The 20,535-nt window shown below is 38.8% G+C and overlaps 1 protein-coding gene across 3 annotated transcripts; it reads left to right on the top strand.

Annotated features, from left to right (window-relative positions):
* The first annotated feature begins 133 nt into the window (after positions 1–133).
* Positions 134–20,523, top strand: tmprss3a (transmembrane serine protease 3a). 3 transcript variants are annotated; one of them, XM_051709909.1, is made up of 14 exons: positions 134–268; positions 518–682; positions 7,004–7,265; positions 8,211–8,318; positions 8,804–8,917; positions 11,148–11,271; positions 12,255–12,383; positions 13,340–13,386; positions 16,257–16,416; positions 16,579–16,751; positions 16,935–17,030; positions 18,269–18,411; positions 19,024–19,176; positions 19,698–20,523. In XM_051709909.1, exons 2-14 carry the CDS (start codon positions 578–580, stop codon positions 19,740–19,742), a joined length of 1,659 nt encoding a protein of 552 aa, XP_051565869.1. In that variant the 5' UTR covers positions 134–268; positions 518–577; the 3' UTR covers positions 19,743–20,523. The 3 variants fall into 3 exon arrangements, with proteins under 3 accessions (XP_051565869.1, XP_051565868.1, XP_051565870.1); XM_051709908.1 differs by having other exon boundaries at positions 16,257–16,422; XM_051709910.1 differs by lacking the exons at positions 8,804–8,917; positions 11,148–11,271; positions 13,340–13,386 and having other exon boundaries at positions 16,257–16,422.
* Positions 20,524–20,535: the final 12 nt, after the last annotated feature.

Here is a 20,535-nt window from a genome sequence, read left to right as displayed (position 1 = left end):
CATTCGATCAGGGCCACAGGCCTCTGTAACCTGAGCTTGCATTCAGGGAGACGCTGGGGTCATCTGATCCCCTCTCACAATGACACAACTTCTCAGCAGTCCCTGCTCAGGTGTCCCTCTGTACCAAGAAGAGTCTGTGTCAGTCTGAGTGTGACAGAGTTAAGAAGGCATAGAGAGAAGGAAGGAAAAGGAGTCCAAAAAGGAACGGTTCAACGGAATGACAAAGTTTCAAGCTAATCAGACAACATGGAATTTATACCTCTATAAGGTAAATTAGAGTTGTTGAATGTCTGTGTCCTTGTGTTCGATTGGACATTCTGTTCAACATCATATACTGCACTATACTATATGATGTGCCTTTCCTACTCCATCATTCCCTTAATTCTTAATTCTTAAATCATTTTCTTAACCAGTTTTTTTTTTTTTCTTGTTTTCCAGTAAAAATATCTAATATCTGTTTAGATATTTTTATGAACAAGAGATAAATTCTGATTTTGCAGCCTACCTCTTTTCCCAGACAAATGTGAAATCAACTACATGGGTTTGAGAGCTTTAAGATGAGTGTATGAAGTAAGACATGGCTACTCCAGACGAGTTCGAGTCTACAGCAGGTGTAGATGTTGGTGCTGATGTAAATGGAGAATCTATACCTCATGGAGAGAGCACACATGCAGATAACCAGGTGAGCCCACATGACAGTTAATATATGTTTATGTGTGTTGGTAAGGCTATGAGCATTATATTGGTTATAGGATGGTATTAAGATTGATAACTCATTCTTGATTGATTCTGTTGGTCAGTTTAGGTAGTTAGTGGTTCTCAAAAGAGGTTGACCAATAGTGGATTTTGCCTATACATTAACTACGGTAGTGGAAAAGGCTGGTAACTGATTAATCAGCACATAGTTTTCTAAAATCAATTTATAGAATGATAAAAAATGTTTTTTAAAAAAATTAAAAAAAACAATTGTAGCCTTTCCTTGCAATGAAGGGAACAGACAGAGAGGCTACAAGAGTAAGAATAAAGTAGAATAGTAGAATTAAATCCCAAAAGCAGTTTATTGTTCAACCAAAATTTTAATAATAACCAGAAAAAAAGAGAGATTTGGTGCATAGCGCAGGACGTTTAACTACAGTATGAACAAGGCCGAAATAAGCCAGGGACTCTTATTTTGAAATGACGTAGATTTGGCTCCGTTACAATGCCCTATTCACAGTTTTCCGGAGCAACCACTGGGTGGTGCCATTATGATTCTAATTGCCTGTTTTCTGTTTCTGGTCTCGAGATGCAATTCAGAAACTTCTAAAATGAGCGGTCCATATGAAGAACAACAACCATTTAGGTTTTCTTGGAGTAAAAATTAATTTCAGGCTGAACTTGTGCTGTTGTTGGCTGTCATAACATAACAAATAACTAACCTCGGACCATCACTTCATGTAAGCTCATATAATGTCATTTGAGGGACAGTCAATAAAAAACAGCCACCTCGACTCTGTGAAGTATCGGCATTATACAGCCACATGTTTTTTTTTTTTTGTTGTTGTTGTTTTTTATCAGTTTTTATAAATGTTATACCTTAAACATTACATTATGATGCGAGTGAAAACACTGGAGCCCGGATATTGAAAACAGTCGAATCGTGGAATACTTCCACATTCAGGAAAAAGGTGGATATGTAAGTGTTTACCAAATTAAGCTTTTTATAGCCTATATTCACCAGATGAAGGGTTTTGTAGATATATTTCACCAGATGAGGTTTATTGATGGTGAATAAAAAAATGAGGAAAAAAAAATTATCAGTAAATATCGGCACAGATTCTTGCTAAAAACCATGACCACCAGAGATGGTGCTATAGTATAGATGGTGCTATAGTAGTGGATAATCGGGCGTCAGTCATTTAGGTCGAAAACATATACCAACGAAGTCACGAAGTGACATAACCCGAGCTGAGGGTATATGCAGCCCGGCACCCTGCCTCAGAACATCTTTCTCAAATCTTCAGAGTGACAGAGAACTCTGGTGGTCATCCGGGATTCACAGAACCACGGTTACATCTGTAACCAGCATTCTGTTTCATTACTCCTGATCGCCAGAGACAGTGCTATAGTAGTGGATGACCAATACCAACAAAGTCACGAGGAATAAACTCACCCAAAACACAGGGGTTATCATCGGAGCACAGCAGAGCTCACATCATGGGATGAGGCAATATTGACGTTGTAAAACCTCACGAACGTACAGGAAGAGGACCAGGTGGCTGCAGCATGTCAGTAAGGGAAACACCCCTGAAGGCAGCCCACAAAGAGGAAACAGCCCTGGTGGAATGGCAAGTGACTTCCCCAGACAAGGGTTGCTGAGACTTCTTGTATGCCATGGCAATAACCTCAACAACCCACCATGACATCCTCTGTTTGGATCAAGAGGCACCCTTTTTAACACCACCATAACAAACAAACAACTGATCAGATAGTCTCAACTGCACAGTAGCCTCTACATAACACATCATAGCATGCACAGGACACAAGAATAGAAAACGTCTCTCAACAATGGCTGCCACATAAAATTTTAGTGTCAAATATAAAATACGGCCATCCAGTTGGGATAACAGGTCCTTCCTTGGTGGAAGCTGCCTCGGTATGCCCACCAACAAAGTCAGGGGAAACCATGGTCTGGACAGCCACCTGTGTCTGCCTCTAGCAATTATGTGAAGCGTCTCCCACAACAGAGGAATCAGGGGAAAGGCATACAGGAGACAATCCGACCAGTTGTGTGACAATGTGTCTTGTCCCAACAGACTGGACGCTTCCCTCTGGGCAAACCACAGTGGGCAATGGGTTGTTTTTTCAGAAATAAATAAGTCCACCTCTGCCATTCCAAACTCCTGCCAGATTTCCTGAACTACATGCCTCCATTTGCCTGGATGTAGCCAGTTCCTGGACAGAGCATCTGCAGCCTGATTGGCTACTCCTGGCAGGTAAACATCCCTCAGTGATGCAAACCGTGGATGCGACCATGTGAGAATGCTGTAAATGGGCCATAGTAAGCTCTCCGACTTTGTGCCCCCTTGATGGTTCAGATGGAAAACCGTCAATGTATTGTCCAAGCACACAAGCACATGGCGGCCTGCCAGCATTGGAAAGAAGTGCTTTAAAGCCAGAAAAACCATACACATCTACAACAGGTTGATGTGGGCCATTGACTGGGCCTCTGACCATTGACCTCTGATGCCTCTGTGATTCCAAACTGCACCCCAACCCATAAGTGATGCGTCGGTTGTTATCTCCTCCCAACATGTGGGAACAGTGCCTAGCGGTATGCCTGGTGTCAAAAAGGCTAGTGACGTCCACAGCAGGGCATGTGTGCAACGTTGAGGCACTACAATCTGTTGACGACAATGACGCGATGGGTCCAATCGAAAACTGGTGTTCCACACCTACAGGGGTAGGAGGTAAAGCAGCCTCAGGGGAACCACAGGAGTGGCCGCCATCAGCATCCCGATCAACCTCAGTATCACCCCATACTGGAGAGATGCACCCAGACAAAACTGAGCAAGAAGCTTCAGGATGAGGATCTGGGATCAGGATCTGGGACTGAGACAGAGAGGCATGCATGGTGACAGAATTGATTGTCATTCTGATGTATGTGATTGACTGCATGGGAGACAGAGTACTCATTGCTTTGTTCACTGAGAGACCCAACTGGGCGACATGATCCAGCAGAAGCTGGGTATCCTGCACAGCCTGGCCTCTTGTCTGAGCACATACTGTAGTAACCAGTCATTCAGGTATGGTAGGATCCGCAACCCCTGGGACCATAGGGGTGAAAGGGCAGCATGGGGTGGTGGGGCATTTACATGGTCCCCCTGGGGTACAGCAGGGGGAAGGACTACCATGGGGAAGACGCATCATCAGATCCACAAAATCTGCTGGGTCTGAGGTCGGTTGGTGGGAATATGACGGAAGCGTGGCTGCGTAGGCGTGTAACATGATGAGCAGGTATTGTTGGCATCCTGAAGTTTGGAGCACGCTGCACCTGTGTGAGCTGCTGGGTGGTTGCAGACAACTTCATGTGCTTTTCCAACACCTTTGAGACATCCAGACCAAAAAGATGCCAGAGACAATGGATAGGTCCCTCATGGTTTTCTTACAGTCCTCTGGCAATCTGGCTTGAGGGAGCTACATCCGACGGCGAGCAGTCAGAAGCATCACAGTGAGAGAGCCCAGTTCTCGTGTCACGTGTCCCATAATCAGCAAGGCCATCTGTAAGAACTGTGAAACAAAGGGATCCACTTCCACAGACTCCAAAGAGCTACAGGCAGCAAGAATCAGTTGGCATGAGTGGTATAAGCCTTTTGGCTGTTCCTGGTCCCTTAAGGGCACTTGAAAATTATTCCACAAAGTCCGGACACACAGGCATAGCATCCATAGGTGAAGACCTGAGGAAAAACATACTGAACTGAACAAGATGTGCAGGGCGCTCATCAAGGCCAAGAAGAGCCACTGCCATCTGTTGCCATCCAATGTGTCATCCATTGGAGGTGGAATGGTCCCTGAATAATGACGTGATTCTTCACCAGAGCCACCTGCTATCATAGACTCCACTGGTATGCCTTGTAAATGATCAAGCCCAGAAGCTTTATTTCAAGGCAGTCTTGAAAATGTGTGTCAGAAATGCACGTAGACATAGCTTCAAGGTGGGTCTATGAGAAGGGCAAGGAGAACCTGTAGCCTCTTCATTTGATGAACAGGAACGTGCATCCTCAGCGCAGCCTGTAGCAGGAGCAGAAACTAAGTCTGCTGTGCTGAAGGGCCTGCAGAAGGCATTTCATCTCTGCCATATCTGAAAAGAGGCCAGCAACCTTCTTTGACAGCAGATGCCCTAATATGGCTGTCTCTAGAAGCAGACCTTTTCCCGGCTGGGGGAGTGCCAGCAGCTGACGAGGCATGATGCTTATGAGTTTTCTGCCACAAAGCCAGATCCGCTTGTAAAAGATTAGATTCCCAGCTGTGGTCCATTCCAGCCAAATGTAATTGTCTCTCAGACTTAGGCAGCAAACTACAATGCAGACATGGGTCAGTAAGCACTTCTCTCAAATGTTGAAGTCCCAGGCCTGATGGACAGAGATCATGCACATCATCAGGAAGGAGCTCATTAGGAAAGAGCCTGCAATTCAGTGGGTAAGCAGTAGAAATGGAGTTGTAAGCCATTTCAACAGTAGTAAGTAGTGCCCTTCGGATAGAACCGCAAGGAAAATTACAAAATTTGCAAATATATTACTACCTCCGGATGAACCGGGAGGGGCAGATAAAAGGGAGTGCACTGGCTTCGAGTTACAGGCTCAGAAAACACCCATGGTTAGGACCGACAGGCTGAAGCGAAAGAACACAACAACAACAACAACAAAAAATACGGGTGAGAGACCCGCGATAAACAAAACTCACTCAAATAACTAAGTAACTAGCCCAATTGTGCAGATGACACACCCCCGGATTAAACCATGAGGTAAAGTGACAGCGACATATATAAATATGAGAAATAAACTTACCATCCAAGCCGCAATAAGGAAAAATATTCCAATCCAATGCAATACAGTATCACCACAGTCTGAGAGAACGGGTCTTCACCTTGTATGTACCACAAAAATCAGCAGTTCCAATCCAATGGCTCGTTAACTTGACAGTACATAAACAGCAATATGCAAAAACCAGAAAAAAGGTAACAACCAATAAAAAACAACCCAATAGCGTGGATGGCACACCCCTAGATAGAACCATGAGGCACTGTGACACCGACGTACTGTATAAATATGAACTTAGTGTAAAAACAAACAAGCTACCGACCAGGTCGTGATGAAGAAAAATAATCCAATCCACTCAAATGCAAAGCCATATCGTCACAGCTTGGGAGGACGAAGTTCACTGCTCCGAGAAAAGCTGCACTTGACAATTGACGATGAAATACTCGATGACCTAATATGAAGGCGAGAAAGCAAAGGAGGCGGGGTGCCAAGCTGCAGTTGCTTATATTCCCTCAGCTCTGCTTATTTCACTACGTGACTTCATTGGTATAGGTTTTCGACCTAAATGGCTGGCGCTCCGATCATTCACTACTATAGCACCGTCTCTGGCAGTCAGGAGGAATGAAACAGAACTACTGGTTTTGAATGATGCTGCATCCAAACACTAGGTGTCACTTTATGTCATAAGATGACACAAACAAAAAGTTACTGAATGCACCTTTAACCTCACATAACACATTGCGGTTGGCACAAATCAATGGTAACCTTGTTGTAAGTGAACTTGTATTTAACATTGTCTGGGCCTTCTTTAAACTTTGTGTAGTTTGCTCATGGTTTTGGAGGATGAAGGCAACTTGTCCATGTTGGCATGTACCTTTTCTACCAAGTGACAGTTGAATTTGCGCTAAAACACCATAGAGTCTGATTGCACGACCTGCCTTTTTTACATCTACTACAAAAGATATGGAAGTGTTTTCTCCTCCCTTTTGTAAATTGATAAGCCTATTTATTTTGCTATCCTAAGTTAACCTATGCACAATTTTATAACTTTTAAAATAGTTTTCCCCTGCTGTCCAGGACCCTGTCAGAAGAACAGACCTGCTGCAACACAATTTTGGGTCATGACCCACCATTTGAGACCCACTGGTTTAGATTACATCCTCATTTGTTAGGAAGATGTGTGTCTTGGCTATGTGTACAAGTTTGTTGTAGAATAAATGAAATAGTCTCTAAGGAAAATGTTTATTAAAAACAAAGATAAATTAATTGAAAAGCTTTCTGTCACGCAACTAGAGTGTGGTGCTAACTGCGCCAGTATCTTGAATGATTCCCAAGAAACAAACAAATTAATAAATGAATAGCTCACTTTGAATAAAAGCACCCATTAGATGTAAATTCTGTTCTAAATGCTTGATGCATGGTAGTGCAAGAATACACCACAGATTCGTGCTTGATCTGTTTTGAGTATTCATACTTCCATCCAGGGAGCAAATGAGCAGATTGATCCTGAGAGAATAGAGGTCGTGTCTGTAACAGAAGAAGATATTCCTGCTATTGATACCCCAGCCACTCTGAACGTCAGTCCCCTGGACAGCCCAAGTGCCAGTCCTGCACCGGACAGCAGCATTGTCAAACCAGCTTTTGAAGACACAGCTTCCAAAGATCTTTCAACTGAAGTCCCTAACAATGTCTCAGCTCAGTCCAGCCCATCAATGCCAGTTACCAAAGTCCAGCCCTTCGTTACAGGTATCACAAATGCACTTTATGGTCACATATCATAATAATTCCTGTTTTACTAATTTCTCTAATAATTCTTATGTTACACTTATCTATGTTTAGTTTCAGTGTAAATGTTTACTTACACAGTTTCAAGGGGGCCTGCATGTCTGAGTTACCTTCTCATCTTGTAAACAGCTAATTGGTTTCCTCCTCACCACTGATTTATTCAAAACTAAAAGTGAAGTCTATGACAAGCCCAATTACCTTTTAATCATGTTCAGGATATAAATTGTTGATATCAACAATTACATTTTCACTAGTTATAATGGTAATTCTTGATATCAGGAATGGTATTACTAGTGAAAGTGATAATTTTTTATATCAATAATTACATTTGCACTAGTCTCATTTTATATTAGGTGTCTTTAACTATGTAATTAAGCATTTGATACAATGATGTAATTTTTTTTTTATTTTCTAGAAATAACGTGTTTACTAGTGCAAAAGTAATTATTGACATAAAAAATCAGCAGTTTTACTAGTAGTAACCTTATTCTATACCTGAAATTAAGAATTATCATTTTAACTAGTTAAAATTGAATTGTTGATTAACTGTTGAAACTCCTTGTGATACGTGTCACGCTTTTACATGGCGCCCCATGCATTGCATTCCTTGCATATATGGTTTTTGCGCCTCTGTTTAATTATATTCATAACTTTTTATTTTTATATGATTGCAAGAATGTTACTGGAAGCATTGGCCCAAACTCTTAACATCAAAAAGGGGCCTCTATGGGCCATCCAAAACCATTTTTTGTGATGCAACACATAAATTCTAATTGGTTATGTTTGTTTCAGTCACAGAGTTGTACTACTATTTACACTATACATAAGAAAAAAATGTTTCTTTCAAGTTACATTTCAAATGTGCCATGTGATATCTAATCCTTTTTCAAACTAATGACATTCTAGTTGAGGAGAAAACATTTCGTGGCAGCCTGTACGCAAGTAGGATGGAGATACTAATTGGAGCTTGTGTGCTACTCGCCCTCATCGTTGTGCTTGGGATTGGACTGGGTGGTGAGTTAATATCTTATACTTAACACACCCTTAGCAAAGATGAACCAACACAACTGCACTGAATAATTGACACAAGACTGTATTAGATTGCAGAACTCAACACCCAAAAACATTCATAAGATGCTGTTAACTCTAGTTGCCCAATCTAATACAAACTAAAGCCTTGTTTTATGGTGTCTGCTAATGCACTGTAGTCTTTACGTGACAATGGCGAATGGCCATTATTAAACAATGCAGAAACTATAGCCACCATTGATTTACGAGTCATTGTGCAATAAAAATTATGAAAGGAAGGATTTTACTTACAGTTCAATACTTACATTTTGTTCTTGGTGTGTTAATGAGGTTTGTGTAGTGAAATAAGTGCATGTAATTATGACTTATCCCACATAATGTGTTAAAAAGGAAATTTTACTCTATTAGTATGAGTCTGTGGGCTCACTTTATCCTAAATGTGAATAATCTTAATCTCTCTACACACTTAGTCGGCTTGAGTTGTGCTGGGAAGTTTCGATGTGGTTCTTCTGGGTGCGTCAGCATGTCTGTACAATGTGATGGCCATCTAGACTGTGAGCATGGAGAAGATGAGCTCAGCTGCGGTGAGCACATCCCACAGGAAAATTATTTGGGCAAAGTTTGCTTAAATGAATAGTTGAAAAAAAAAAAAAGAAAAAAAAAGAAAATTCTTAATGTACTCATTGTTCCAAACCCCTGTGAACTTTTTTTGAAGAATATAGCCTACTGGTTGCTCTTTTTCATGCAGTTACAAGGAATGGGGACTAGAGATTTTAAGCTTCAAGAAGAATGCAAAAGCACCTTTAAAGTATCATAAAAGGTGTTCATATCTTTTGAAGCTGTGTTGAGATTTTTGTTAGAAGTTGAATTTCAATGCTGTCTAGGAGAAACAATAGATATATTAAAGGTGCACTCAGTATTTTTTTTAAAGTACATCGAAGTATGGCTTACACTGACACCTTGTGGCCTGGATGCGGCATCATTCAAACAAAGTAGTTTTCAGTTACCAATGCCATTGTAGAAATTCACAATGCACAGTAAACCAGGATTAATTTAATCCATGAATGAAAGTGTCCAATAACAGGGCAGTAACTGAGATTAAGTGAGCAGTATTCAGCTAGACATGTGATCCTAACATGGCTGCCCCCATGATGCGCCCCTGCCCCATGTAGAATAAAAGAGCTTTTATAAGCTTACTGATATGACTGAACTCTTTGTCTCACATGAGTGCTCATGATTTTATACATATGTTTTAAAATGACTATTCATTTCTTTAGAAGTAAATCTATTTACAGTTCAGTCTTCAACACTGTAGATCACAGTACTCTGCTTAACAGACTTGAGAACCTCATAGGCCTTAAATTGGATGTGATCATACATTACTGGAAGGCATTTTATATATATGTATATATTAGGTGACTGTACCTCTAAGAAACATGACTATATGGTGTTCCACAAGGGTCAGTTCTTGGACCACTTTTATTTTCATTGTATATGCTGACATTGGGTTACATAATTCATGAACATGAGGTAAACTACCATTTTTATGCTGATGACACTCAATTATATATCTCTGTAGAGCTTAATGACACACAAGCATTAAAGAGATTGTCTGAATGTTTGTCCAACATTATCCTTATTATGGATGAACACAAACTTTTTGTATTTAAATGAACATACAACAGAGATATGTATTGTTGGCTCAAAACATGAGAGGGAAAGAATTGAAACTGCACTAGGTACTCTGGCTTTGCAGTCAAAGACAGAGAGGTGAAGAACCTTGGTGTCATTCTAGATTGTGATTGTTTTAAGTCTCATGCAAATTATGTTACTAAGACCTGTTTTTATCATCTTAGAAATATTGCATGAATTCGACCATTTGTTTCACTTGATGATGCGAAAACATTGATTCATGCTTTTATTTTTTCTCCCATCGACTATTGTAATGCACTTTATACTGGCTTACCTAAGAGTTGTATAGATAGACAGCAACTGGTGCAGAATGCTGTAGCCAGAGTGTTTACAAGATCCAGGAGGAGAGACCACATTACACCAGTTTTAGCTGATTTGCATTGGTTATCTGTTAAATACAGGATTAATTTTAAGGTTCTTTTAATGTTTTTTAAAGCACTTAATGGTTTAGCACCATCATACATTTCTGACTGTTTGTCAAATTATGTTCCAACTCGCAGTTTAAGCTCTTCCAATGTAAAATTTCTTACATACTGTAGTGTAAATCTTAAGAGATTTGGTGAAGCTGCTTTTAGCCATTATGCACCAAAAATCTGGAATGCTTTACCAATTGAAATTAGACAATCACCAAGCATTTACATTTTTAAAAAGCATTTGAAGACATATTTTTTTTTAAACTAGCTTTTCATTAATTTATTTTATGTTTTTGATTATCATTACATTCAATTTGTATGTTTTTAATTTTAACAAAGACAGAAGACAAAACACAAGATAGAACAGCACAATGATGTCACGACCCAATCACACAAAATGCTAGACTGGCTGAGTGAAAGGATCGTGCCAACTTTCTCTGAAATGTTGAATTCTGTTTTTACACTTTCAACTGTGACGCACTTTGAGCTGTATTTTATGTATGAATGGTGCTATACAAGTAAAAATTATTATTATTATTATTATTATATTTTAAATGAGGAAAAAATTACTGAGTGCACCTTTAAAGATATGTAATTTTTATTTCCTATCAGCAGCACACTTATATTAGCCATAAATGTTAATTTCTGTAACTTAGTGTTGTTCTTCTCGTATAACTAAAATATCTCTTATGTTTGTCTGTCTGTGAAGTGCGTCTGAGTGGTAGGAGCTCTGTACTTCAGGTGCTTATTGGTGGAGTCTGGAGCACTGTTTGTGCCGACGACTGGGGCCCTGAGCTTTCGCTATCTGCGTGCAAACAGCTTGGTTATTCCGGGTACACAAAACTACTCAAAAGTCATGTCTTATACACCCTTCCTGTCAAACTATCTAATCTACAGTAACTGTCCTCACACCTACATGATGCAATTAACTCAGAATCTCTCCTAATCTTCAGGTGTGGACTCAAGACTCACCTCTTTCAGGAATTTTTATATTAACCATGGCACACAAACAAAAAATCTTAGGTTGACATGTTAATAGGGTAGTAAGTATTTTTGGAAGTAGGCCTTTACGACCATCACAGTCTCAGATGTTGATTTTCAGACACATTTATGGGGGCATTTATGATTTATTTCTAACCATAGAAAACACTCAATGTGTCACCCGTTTATTTCAAATACCTAAATTGAATTTGAGTAACTGAAATAAAAATTCTGATTTTGAACAATTATGTCTGTTAACTATAAAATCAAATCAACATCAACTTCAAAAGTAGCATTAAGTAATGCACAAAATATCATAACACAAAAAGGGCTCTGCTAGAATACATATATGTCTCCTTATACTACAGCTCTCTACTGTCTACTGCAACATTAGATTATAATTATAGTAGATTTGATTGTTTCATATTTTGGAATTATTGCTGTGTCCTTCTTTCAGTGTTTTCAGAGCTGATTTGAGTATTTTTAATGAAAAACACTTCATATTAAATACACATTCAACTCTCACATCCAACACACATTTCTATATTCTAAATATTTCAGGCATTTTTATCACTTTCAGTGGTATTTTTGCCCAGAGCGCTGGTTAATATCTGAACCTGACCTGCAACACTTTATACAAGTTACTCTGGATTTTTTTTTCTTTCTTTCAGTTAAAATGTCTTAAATATAAATGACCATTAATGTCTATCATTTGGCAACTTGCTGAGAACTATGTTAACATCTTATAAAGCGCTTAGGACATGGATTTTTTTCACTGTATTGGAATCTACCATTATGCTACTTAAAGCTTATTTCTGTTCTCCTTCTCTATTAGATATGTGGCGTGGAATTCACTTCCTCTGTCCTCTGTTGAGCAGGATTTTCAAAGTAACCTGGTATCAATCAGTTGGAACCACACAAGTTCCCAGCAAGCCATCAAGATACACAACATGTCTAGTCTCAGGTGTGATATTACACATTATTCTCATCATTATTCTTTATTATGTAATACTATTAAATAGTGTTTGCAAAGGCAAGCATCGCTCATATTACTGTTATAGCACCATAATCATCTGGCAAATATTAAAATAGGTGAAGAAAATCACAAAGACTTACATTAAAGGATGAACCAGAGCCATATCTTGGGTCCAGAATATCATCGTAATTTTCCAATGTCACTTTTTACGATGTAAAAATCTAGTTATTACTGTACCATATCATTATAATGACTCAAATCGCTTGTAATATAATACACTCTACTATTCCACACTAGACTGAATTTCACTATCCCTCACCCTCAATACTGAAAAGTAAAACTGAGTGTTGATATCCTACAAGACAAAGACATATGGCAACTCCCTTTTGAATGCATGCATTGAAGCATTGAAGTCAAACTTATGATGCTTTCTTTGCTTACACATTTAGCTTCTGATGTTAATATTACTGGTTTTGATAAAGTCCAGGAAACTTGATCAAGTATATAAGCCATTTGGAGCATTTTCATTCAAAGCAAAGTCCCTGAGAATGGCCCTATCATGCCTTCTCTGTTCTATGATACACATTACCGCTTTTGCACAGAATTGAAGCCTGGAGTGTGTCTTGTACAAACCCCTACCCCCCTTGGCAGTTCCCCAGCACTCCCATGCATACTTAAGATGGGGTTTGCATTCACTTTGTTCTGTAATCATCAGCTTAAAGCACCTAATGCCCTATTGATTAATGTAATTATTTTTCAGCTGTCATGTTTTCCATTTTAGATCCCTTTTAATATCAGCATGATACTTTAAAATGATCCCACAAAGTCTTGAAGTAAAATATAATGACCATTTTGTAAAATGCCTCAAGTACAGACTAGACTGAGTTCATTTATGGCAAGCATTTCTCAACCATTTATGATTTTGCTGCCTTCTCTTTCCCTAGTAAAACCCAGTGCAGTTTTGGAAAGGTAACAACACTGAAGTGTATAGGTAAGCACAAACACCAATGCTTTTGTTAATAAAATTAATTCCTCATGCATGCATTTACAACTTCTAGACATACACTCAAATCGAACTGTGTAATGTTTAACAAAATTGATAAAACTTAAAATATTTCGTTTTTGTATTTTATTTTATTAAAGGGGTCATGACACTGTTTTAAAAAAAAAAATTGTATTATCTTCCCTGAGGTCCACTTATAATGTCAGTAAAATTTTATTTGCACCAAAACAGTCATAATTTAATAATATATTATCATTTTCCACCCTGTCTCTGGTTCTGTGTCTGAAATGCTCAGTTTTAAGCTATCTGTTACTTTAAGACTTCAGCGTAAACACCCACTGTTCTGATTGGCTAACTTTGTGCAGTCCCTTCAATACAGCATTATTTGAAACTCAACAGAAAGAAAATGAACAAACTTTACATTATAATTCATATAATTACATTTCAAGGTTAACATATAATGTACACCCAACACATTTCACCTAAATGTATCAAAATGTTCACTCAGCACAGCAACTATTAAATTCGTGAATTAAAATGTTTACTCACGGGTCTGGTAGTGTTTAACTGCCAAGTCTTTCAGTTCCTTTGCAAAGCTTGAATCATATTGTGACTGGTTCACAAGCAATCAGCGCTGATATCACCCGAAAACACATACAATCCATGCTGAAATGTTCTGAATCCGCAAATGTACAGTCCATGGTGATGTTGGGTGCTTCAGCCGGCTTCAACAGGCTAAAGCAGAAACACTGGTCTTCACAGGAGCGATATCTTACATCTTCCGTGTTTGTTTACACACAGAACGGCATGTGTTTCTCCCAGTCAGTGGCAGCATCAGAACGAGACACATTTTTAAAAGTTGCGCTTGTATGCGACGCACATAGCCGGAAATGCATTAAAATGATTAAAGACGTCCATCTAGTGCATGTTTACAAAAGACCAACTATTAAATATAGCACAGATGGGTGCAAAACAGTCCAGGTCCTTCAAAACAGCAAGAAACAGCACAGCTGAATGAAACATAATGGAGGTCTCCTTTTTAGAGTTATAACTTGACATTGCTTCTTTTAAAAGTGATGCAAAATGCATGATAACGGTCAAGCTGTTCATCTAGTGTAGAAAAACACTTAAATCCAGATGGGCACATGAAGGTGTCCTGTGTGCCCATCTCTCTCTCCTCTTCACTTATGTGAGTGTGACTGAGCTCCAGTGGGTGGGGCCAAGGCTGCATTGACGAAAAATAGGCCTTGCTGAAGAGGCAGTCATATGCAGATGTATTTGGTCCTTGTGACGTCACAAGTTCCACAAATTCCAAACGAGCCATATCAACTGCCTGGTTTAAATAAATGCTCTTTTTGTATTAAGGAGGAAGTTTTTAGTTCTGAAACTTACAGTATGTTTTTATAGTACAATGACCACTTATATGTCAAAATATCAAGGCAAATTGTATTCCTCATGTCATGACACCTTTAAAGATTACTCAAATTCAAATTTTAATGGAATTTTGTTATGAAATTTAAATGCATAAATATTAAAAATATTTTTTGAGTGTAAAGTGAGATACTGTAGGGTCTTTTTTTCCCTCCTTGGGAGGATAGTTGAACTATTAATATTCCAGATTGTTTACAATCCTAAAGTTTATGTGAAAATTCATCCTGTTCAACTTAAAGGAATAGTTCAGTACGGAGACTTGCTACTGCAACATAGACGTAATGAGTTAAACATGTGGACATGCTGCTGCACAATTAGACAAACACAAGACATGCTGCACTGAACATGCAGGGCATGCTGCTGCTGCACAATTAGACATACATACAATCCCCATGTAGCAGATCTAGACAGGTGATGCTGGGGATGAGGAGGGTTTCAGAGAAAAAAAACTTGCTGCAGTGAAACCGGCTTATCTGCAAAACTGAGCGATTTAAATGTTAGACAAGGAGAAAGTACACAAGTTAATTGGTTACTTGATTACATGTCATAGGACCTACTAGCTTACACCAAGCGAGTTGATTGGTGTAACATATAACAAGTTCAAAGAACCTATCAGCTTGAGCCATATAGAGTTTCGTGCCTGAACTTCAGTCATTTTTCCTGACCAACCACTGGCGGTGCAATGATGATTCTTGTTGCAGCTGGACTGTTTTCTGGTCTCCATAAGAAGTAATGTAGAAACTACCAAAACAAGCAATCCAGACAATTTTAAGTGTTAGCCGGAGTAAAAATGAGTTCAGGCTCAACTTGTGCAATTGTTGGCTGTCATAAAAACTTTAAGTAGTTAATGATATCAAGGTAACTAACCTAGGGCCATTGCTTCATGCCATCCACTGTCAAAAGACTGTCATTGCAACTCTGTAAAGTTTTGGCACTATGGAGCAACGTTTTTTTATTGGCCCATTTTTTACGTCTTTTTTTAAAACACATGCTGCTGCAAGTGAAAAAACTGGAGACAGGAAATTGAAAACAGGCTTATGAGCAAGTAATTCACTTGTGTTTAGACAGTCCAAGTCCTTTGTAGATTTAAAATAATGTGTTTATTACATCCAAACAGAATTAATCTCAAACCACTACAGTTCAGTTTCATGATTTCCATATTCCAACACGTTTTCCTTGCACATTTGACCATATACATTCTCTGTATCATGGTCAAAAACTGTGTGCTTTCCTGATTATCCATACACCTGACATACCTAACCCAGGTGCTCACTTTATGCCTAATTACTTCCCACAATGCCACTCAGTGGACAACAAACACATTACACGATTTAGATACATAAATGTTCCAAACGTATTTTAACAGCAAACCTTTCTTCTTCTTCTCCAATTTCTGTTCTTTCTCATTATTGTGTGTATATACATAGCTTGTGGTTCCAGACCTCGGTTCAGTGCTCGTATAGTTGGTGGTAACCTGTCAGCTGAGGGCCAGTTCCCCTGGCAGGTGAGCCTACATTTTCAGAGTGAGCATCTGTGCGGTGGCTCCATTATATCATCTCACTGGATACTGACAGCTGCACATTGTGTGTACGGGTGAGTTTGTAATATCCGCCCTGCTGAAAAGACCAGCCTATATCATGCTGGTTTGGTGCTGGTCCAACTGGTGGACCTATGCTGTTTTTTGTCAGCAGGGCATTCAAATCAATATTCAAATAGCCAAATGGGAATAACCATGGTCTGTCTTTTCAGGTTTGCATATCCTACGCTGTGGTCAGTATATGTGGGATTGATAGAACAGCCAGTGAATGGAGCAAAGTCTCTGGCGGTTGAGAAGATTATTTATCACAGTCGCTACAGACCCAAAGGCTTGGACTATGATATTGCATTGCTTAAACTGGTGCAGCCTCTCAACAGTTTCAATGGTAACTTCTGCAAAAGAAGCACATGGGGTCTTGCTTTTTCTTTGAGCTAGTTTAATGGCTAAAGGCCATGCAAATGGACACATTATCTCATCTTCTGACCTCTCTGTGCCCTTGCTGCAATTATTACTCTTGCTCTTGTTTTGCATTTAGAATGATAGATTGGTGTCTCTTTTTTATGCTCAGATTTTGTACAGCCTATTTGTCTGCCAAATTTTGGGGAGCAGTTTGATGATGGAAAAATGTGCTGGATTTCAGGATGGGGGGCCACAGAGGATGGGGGTGAGTCTGGGGACTCTTCTGAGGATGGGGAATACAGTATGTATGTATGTATGTATATATATAAAGACACTTACAATGGATATAAGAATGGGGCCAGTCCATAAACAGTATACTCACAAGACATAAACATTATACGTGTTAACATGATTTTAGAGTGAAAAAATTGCTTACAAACCTTATCTGTTTAAAGTTATATCCAATACCGGGATTACAGAGTTTCATTTTCATGACAACAAAGTTGTTATATTGGACATAGCTTTACTCAAATAAGCAGTTTTATAACATTTTGAAAATTTTACATGTATAATGTTTACATCTTTTTCCTATATTTTAAAATGATTTGTATTTTAGCATTTATGGACTGGCCCAATTCGATTCCATTGTCAGTGCTTCACATAACTGCGATTTCTGCTTTTTTAAGTGTCAAATTATTTTGTGTGGAAATCAACATTATGCTACAAATCATGTTAATTGAGCATAGCTTTTTTTTTTTTTTTTTACTTGGCACATTCCTTAAAAGGTGATATGTGTAATTTCTGTGCCACAAGCGGGACCAAATGAAACTTGAAATATATTATTTGATCATATAAAATAATGTCTATTTTCATATACGTTTTTAGCCAAAAAGGTAGTCCTTTCTCCAAATTCATGCAGGTGTTGATATATCTGGCCCTGTCTGACTGTTCAACCATTTCTAATACCTGGAGAAAGCTGTCCATTTGTCTCAGTGGCAGTTTATTGGCTTTGGCTCATGGGCGGAATCAAAATCAGTTCTGAAACATTTTTTGTTGTCCCAAAGAAAGATGTAATTTTTCTTTTGCTTTCATAATATAGTTATGATATCTACCAGCAGGGGGTAACTACTCAGCACAGGCAGCCAAACCCTGACACCATGGGGCAAATGAACAGATTTCAGTTCCATTTGATACTGCTAATGGCACAGAAATCATACACTTAACCTGATTTCTGTGATTTTGTCTGTGATATTGATGTTTAGTAGGCCCTTTTCATCTAAAGCAACTACAGAGTACAATACTGTATATTTGCAGTTTCTTGCTGAGAGAAGTGAATTGAAACCTCTTTGGTTTCTACTTCAGACTAAAATCATGTGTTAGCAGCAAAAAATGCAAAACCATGAAACTACAACCAACTCAAAGATTCATAATCTTTCATAAAGAGTTCATAAACTGAAACCTAAAGAGGTGAGACAAAATCTCTCCTTGTGTTCTGTGGTGTAGGTGAAGTGAGTGTGTTTCTGCATTCAGCAAGAGTACCATTGATCTCCAATAAGGCCTGCAGTCAGCCGGATGTTTATCAAGGCTATATTTCCCCAGGGATGATTTGTGCAGGTTACTTGGATGGTGGGACAGACTCCTGCCAGGTATATCATCTCACCATGGGTTTGTGTATACTTCAGTCCAATACATTTTCAGAGAGCACAAACAGTAAATTACAACATTTACATGCACATTAAAATTCCATTACAGTCTATATATTGGTTAGGTCTTTATTCCATTATTATGGGAATATTCATGTATACTGTATATGTAATCACAATATTCTGAATAAACAGTCAATAATTTATGATAAGTGACAATTAAGTGTCTCATAACACCCATAATTATCTTTTTTGGGATATGCACAGATATAAATATTCCATTGCCTTAAATATTCAGAATAAGGTGTTTACGGGACCCAGAATTCTGATTAATACAAACATAATCCAGCTGTTTTATTTGGATTTGTAGAAATCGGAATATTAGTTTAACGGGTTATAGCAAACTTTTACCACAATGACATGACGCATATATAATTGGAATATGACAAAATTCTGATACATTTCAGAATATTACTGTGCATGTACGTAAAGCAGAAACTGAATGTTACAGCTCTACGATTTATCTGAAGAACCAGCACAGAAAAACACTTTAAACGTTACGGTTGTCTTTCGAGAATGATGGTTTTGTAAACTGCTTGTCCATGTTGGTGATAGGGTGATAGTGGTGGACCACTTGCTTGTGAGGATTCCTCCAACTGGAAATTGGTGGGGGCCACAAGCTGGGGCCAAGGCTGTGCAGAAAAAAACAAACCTGGGGTTTACACACGCATCACACAGTCCCTCACTTGGATACATCTACAGATGGAGGTAAGGACTGTGATCATGTGTATCTGTGAACTTCTAAATATAAGTGCAGGAATCTGTGTGGATAGAAAAAGATAGCTACGTAGGTAGGGAGATGTAATAGGGGTGGGATTAGACCAACTTGTACCTGTACACCATTGACATAATGGCACAAAAGATCAATGCTGATTGGACAAGATTTTGGGTCCCATCTGGATGCCAGGCTTCAATGGGAGTCTATGGGAGTGTCACAGGCACAATAGAAAAAAAGCATCTTTGCTTATTATTCATTAAACTTTCAGGTAATGCATTTGTGTCCTGCATGGACTTCCATCTGTGCTTCCCTACCCTTGGAAAGCACCAGCCTCCACTGCATGGGAACTCTGTTGTTTGTTGAGCTAGGCCATGAATGCATGGTCACATGCTGGTCATCAAGTCATCTTGTGCTAGCTAGAAGTTATATAAACTGATAAATCAGTGTCCTCTTGTGGTTTTTAATAAATTGACACAAAAGTCATTTACAATATCCTTTTCTTTTCTTACAGAGAGAAGAAATGTTGAAACCCTCAACTATCAGCTCAGATTCTTGAAACAACTTTCTAACTAAGGGAGATATGACATCAGGATACTGAATCTAGGCAGGGATTCAATAGGAAAAATAATCTGCCACTGGCTGTAACTGTTTGTCATATATAATTAAAAAAATCATGTATATTATGTGCACACAAATTTGGAAAAAGTTTTGTTTATTTGGTGCAAGTAGTCTTGTACAGTACTTGCTATTGTTTTAAGCAATAATCTGCCAAACAATCCTGTAAAGTGTCATGAGAAATTACACTTAAGCATTTCCACAAAAACAGAACTCGCAATGTGAATTGAGGCAATAAATAGTGAGGAAAAAATCCATGCATAATTTTCATTGTTTCAACTTTATAAAGCCTTACTATGGAATACTACTGTAATGCTTACAGTCCTTAAAGGGGCAATTTATAACTCTGACATCAAGCGCGTAAAATGGGTTCTGCAGAGAGAGTTGTCTCCCCCGCCCCCTCCTCCCCACTCGAAGCTCACGCGGGTTGCCAGTTTGAGGACACGCAACAGGAACGAGCAAACTGACAATGGCAAACGACGAGCCTTACACTGTAAATTAATGTATACGTTTGAAATGTTTTTATTGTTTGCAAATTATAAACCAGCTCATGTGATTTTTTTTTAGAACTCTGTCAATGTTAGCTAGATGTATTGCTGGCTTCCATGGCTGCAGCATGCTGTGTTTGCCCGCTAACTTGTTTCTGGCAACCCGGGGTGTTGAAATACTATTGGAAAATGGGCAGTGGGCAGGATTACACAGGCCAAAACACAAACAGAAATTCAGTATTTCAA

The sequence above is a fragment of the Myxocyprinus asiaticus genome, chromosome 11 (assembly GCF_019703515.2).
Source record: "Myxocyprinus asiaticus isolate MX2 ecotype Aquarium Trade chromosome 11, UBuf_Myxa_2, whole genome shotgun sequence".
In the NCBI taxonomy this organism is placed as follows: Eukaryota; Metazoa; Chordata; class Actinopteri; order Cypriniformes; family Catostomidae; genus Myxocyprinus; species Myxocyprinus asiaticus.
The sequence above is the reverse complement of the archived record's forward strand: the minus strand, read 5'-3'. Positions and strand labels throughout refer to the sequence as shown.

Excerpts from the sequence above, each read along its gene's own strand:
- tmprss3a (XM_051709908.1), top strand. The coding sequence starts at position 578 with ATGGCTACTCCAGACGAGTTCGAGTCTACAGCAGGTGTAGATGTTGGT. Across the intron at positions 683-7,003 it reads GCACACATGCAGATAACCAG|GGAGCAAATGAGCAGATTGA; the intron begins GTGAGCCCACAT and ends ACTTCCATCCAG. Across the intron at positions 18,412-19,023 it reads GTGGGACAGACTCCTGCCAG|GGTGATAGTGGTGGACCACT; the intron begins GTATATCATCTC and ends TGTTGGTGATAG.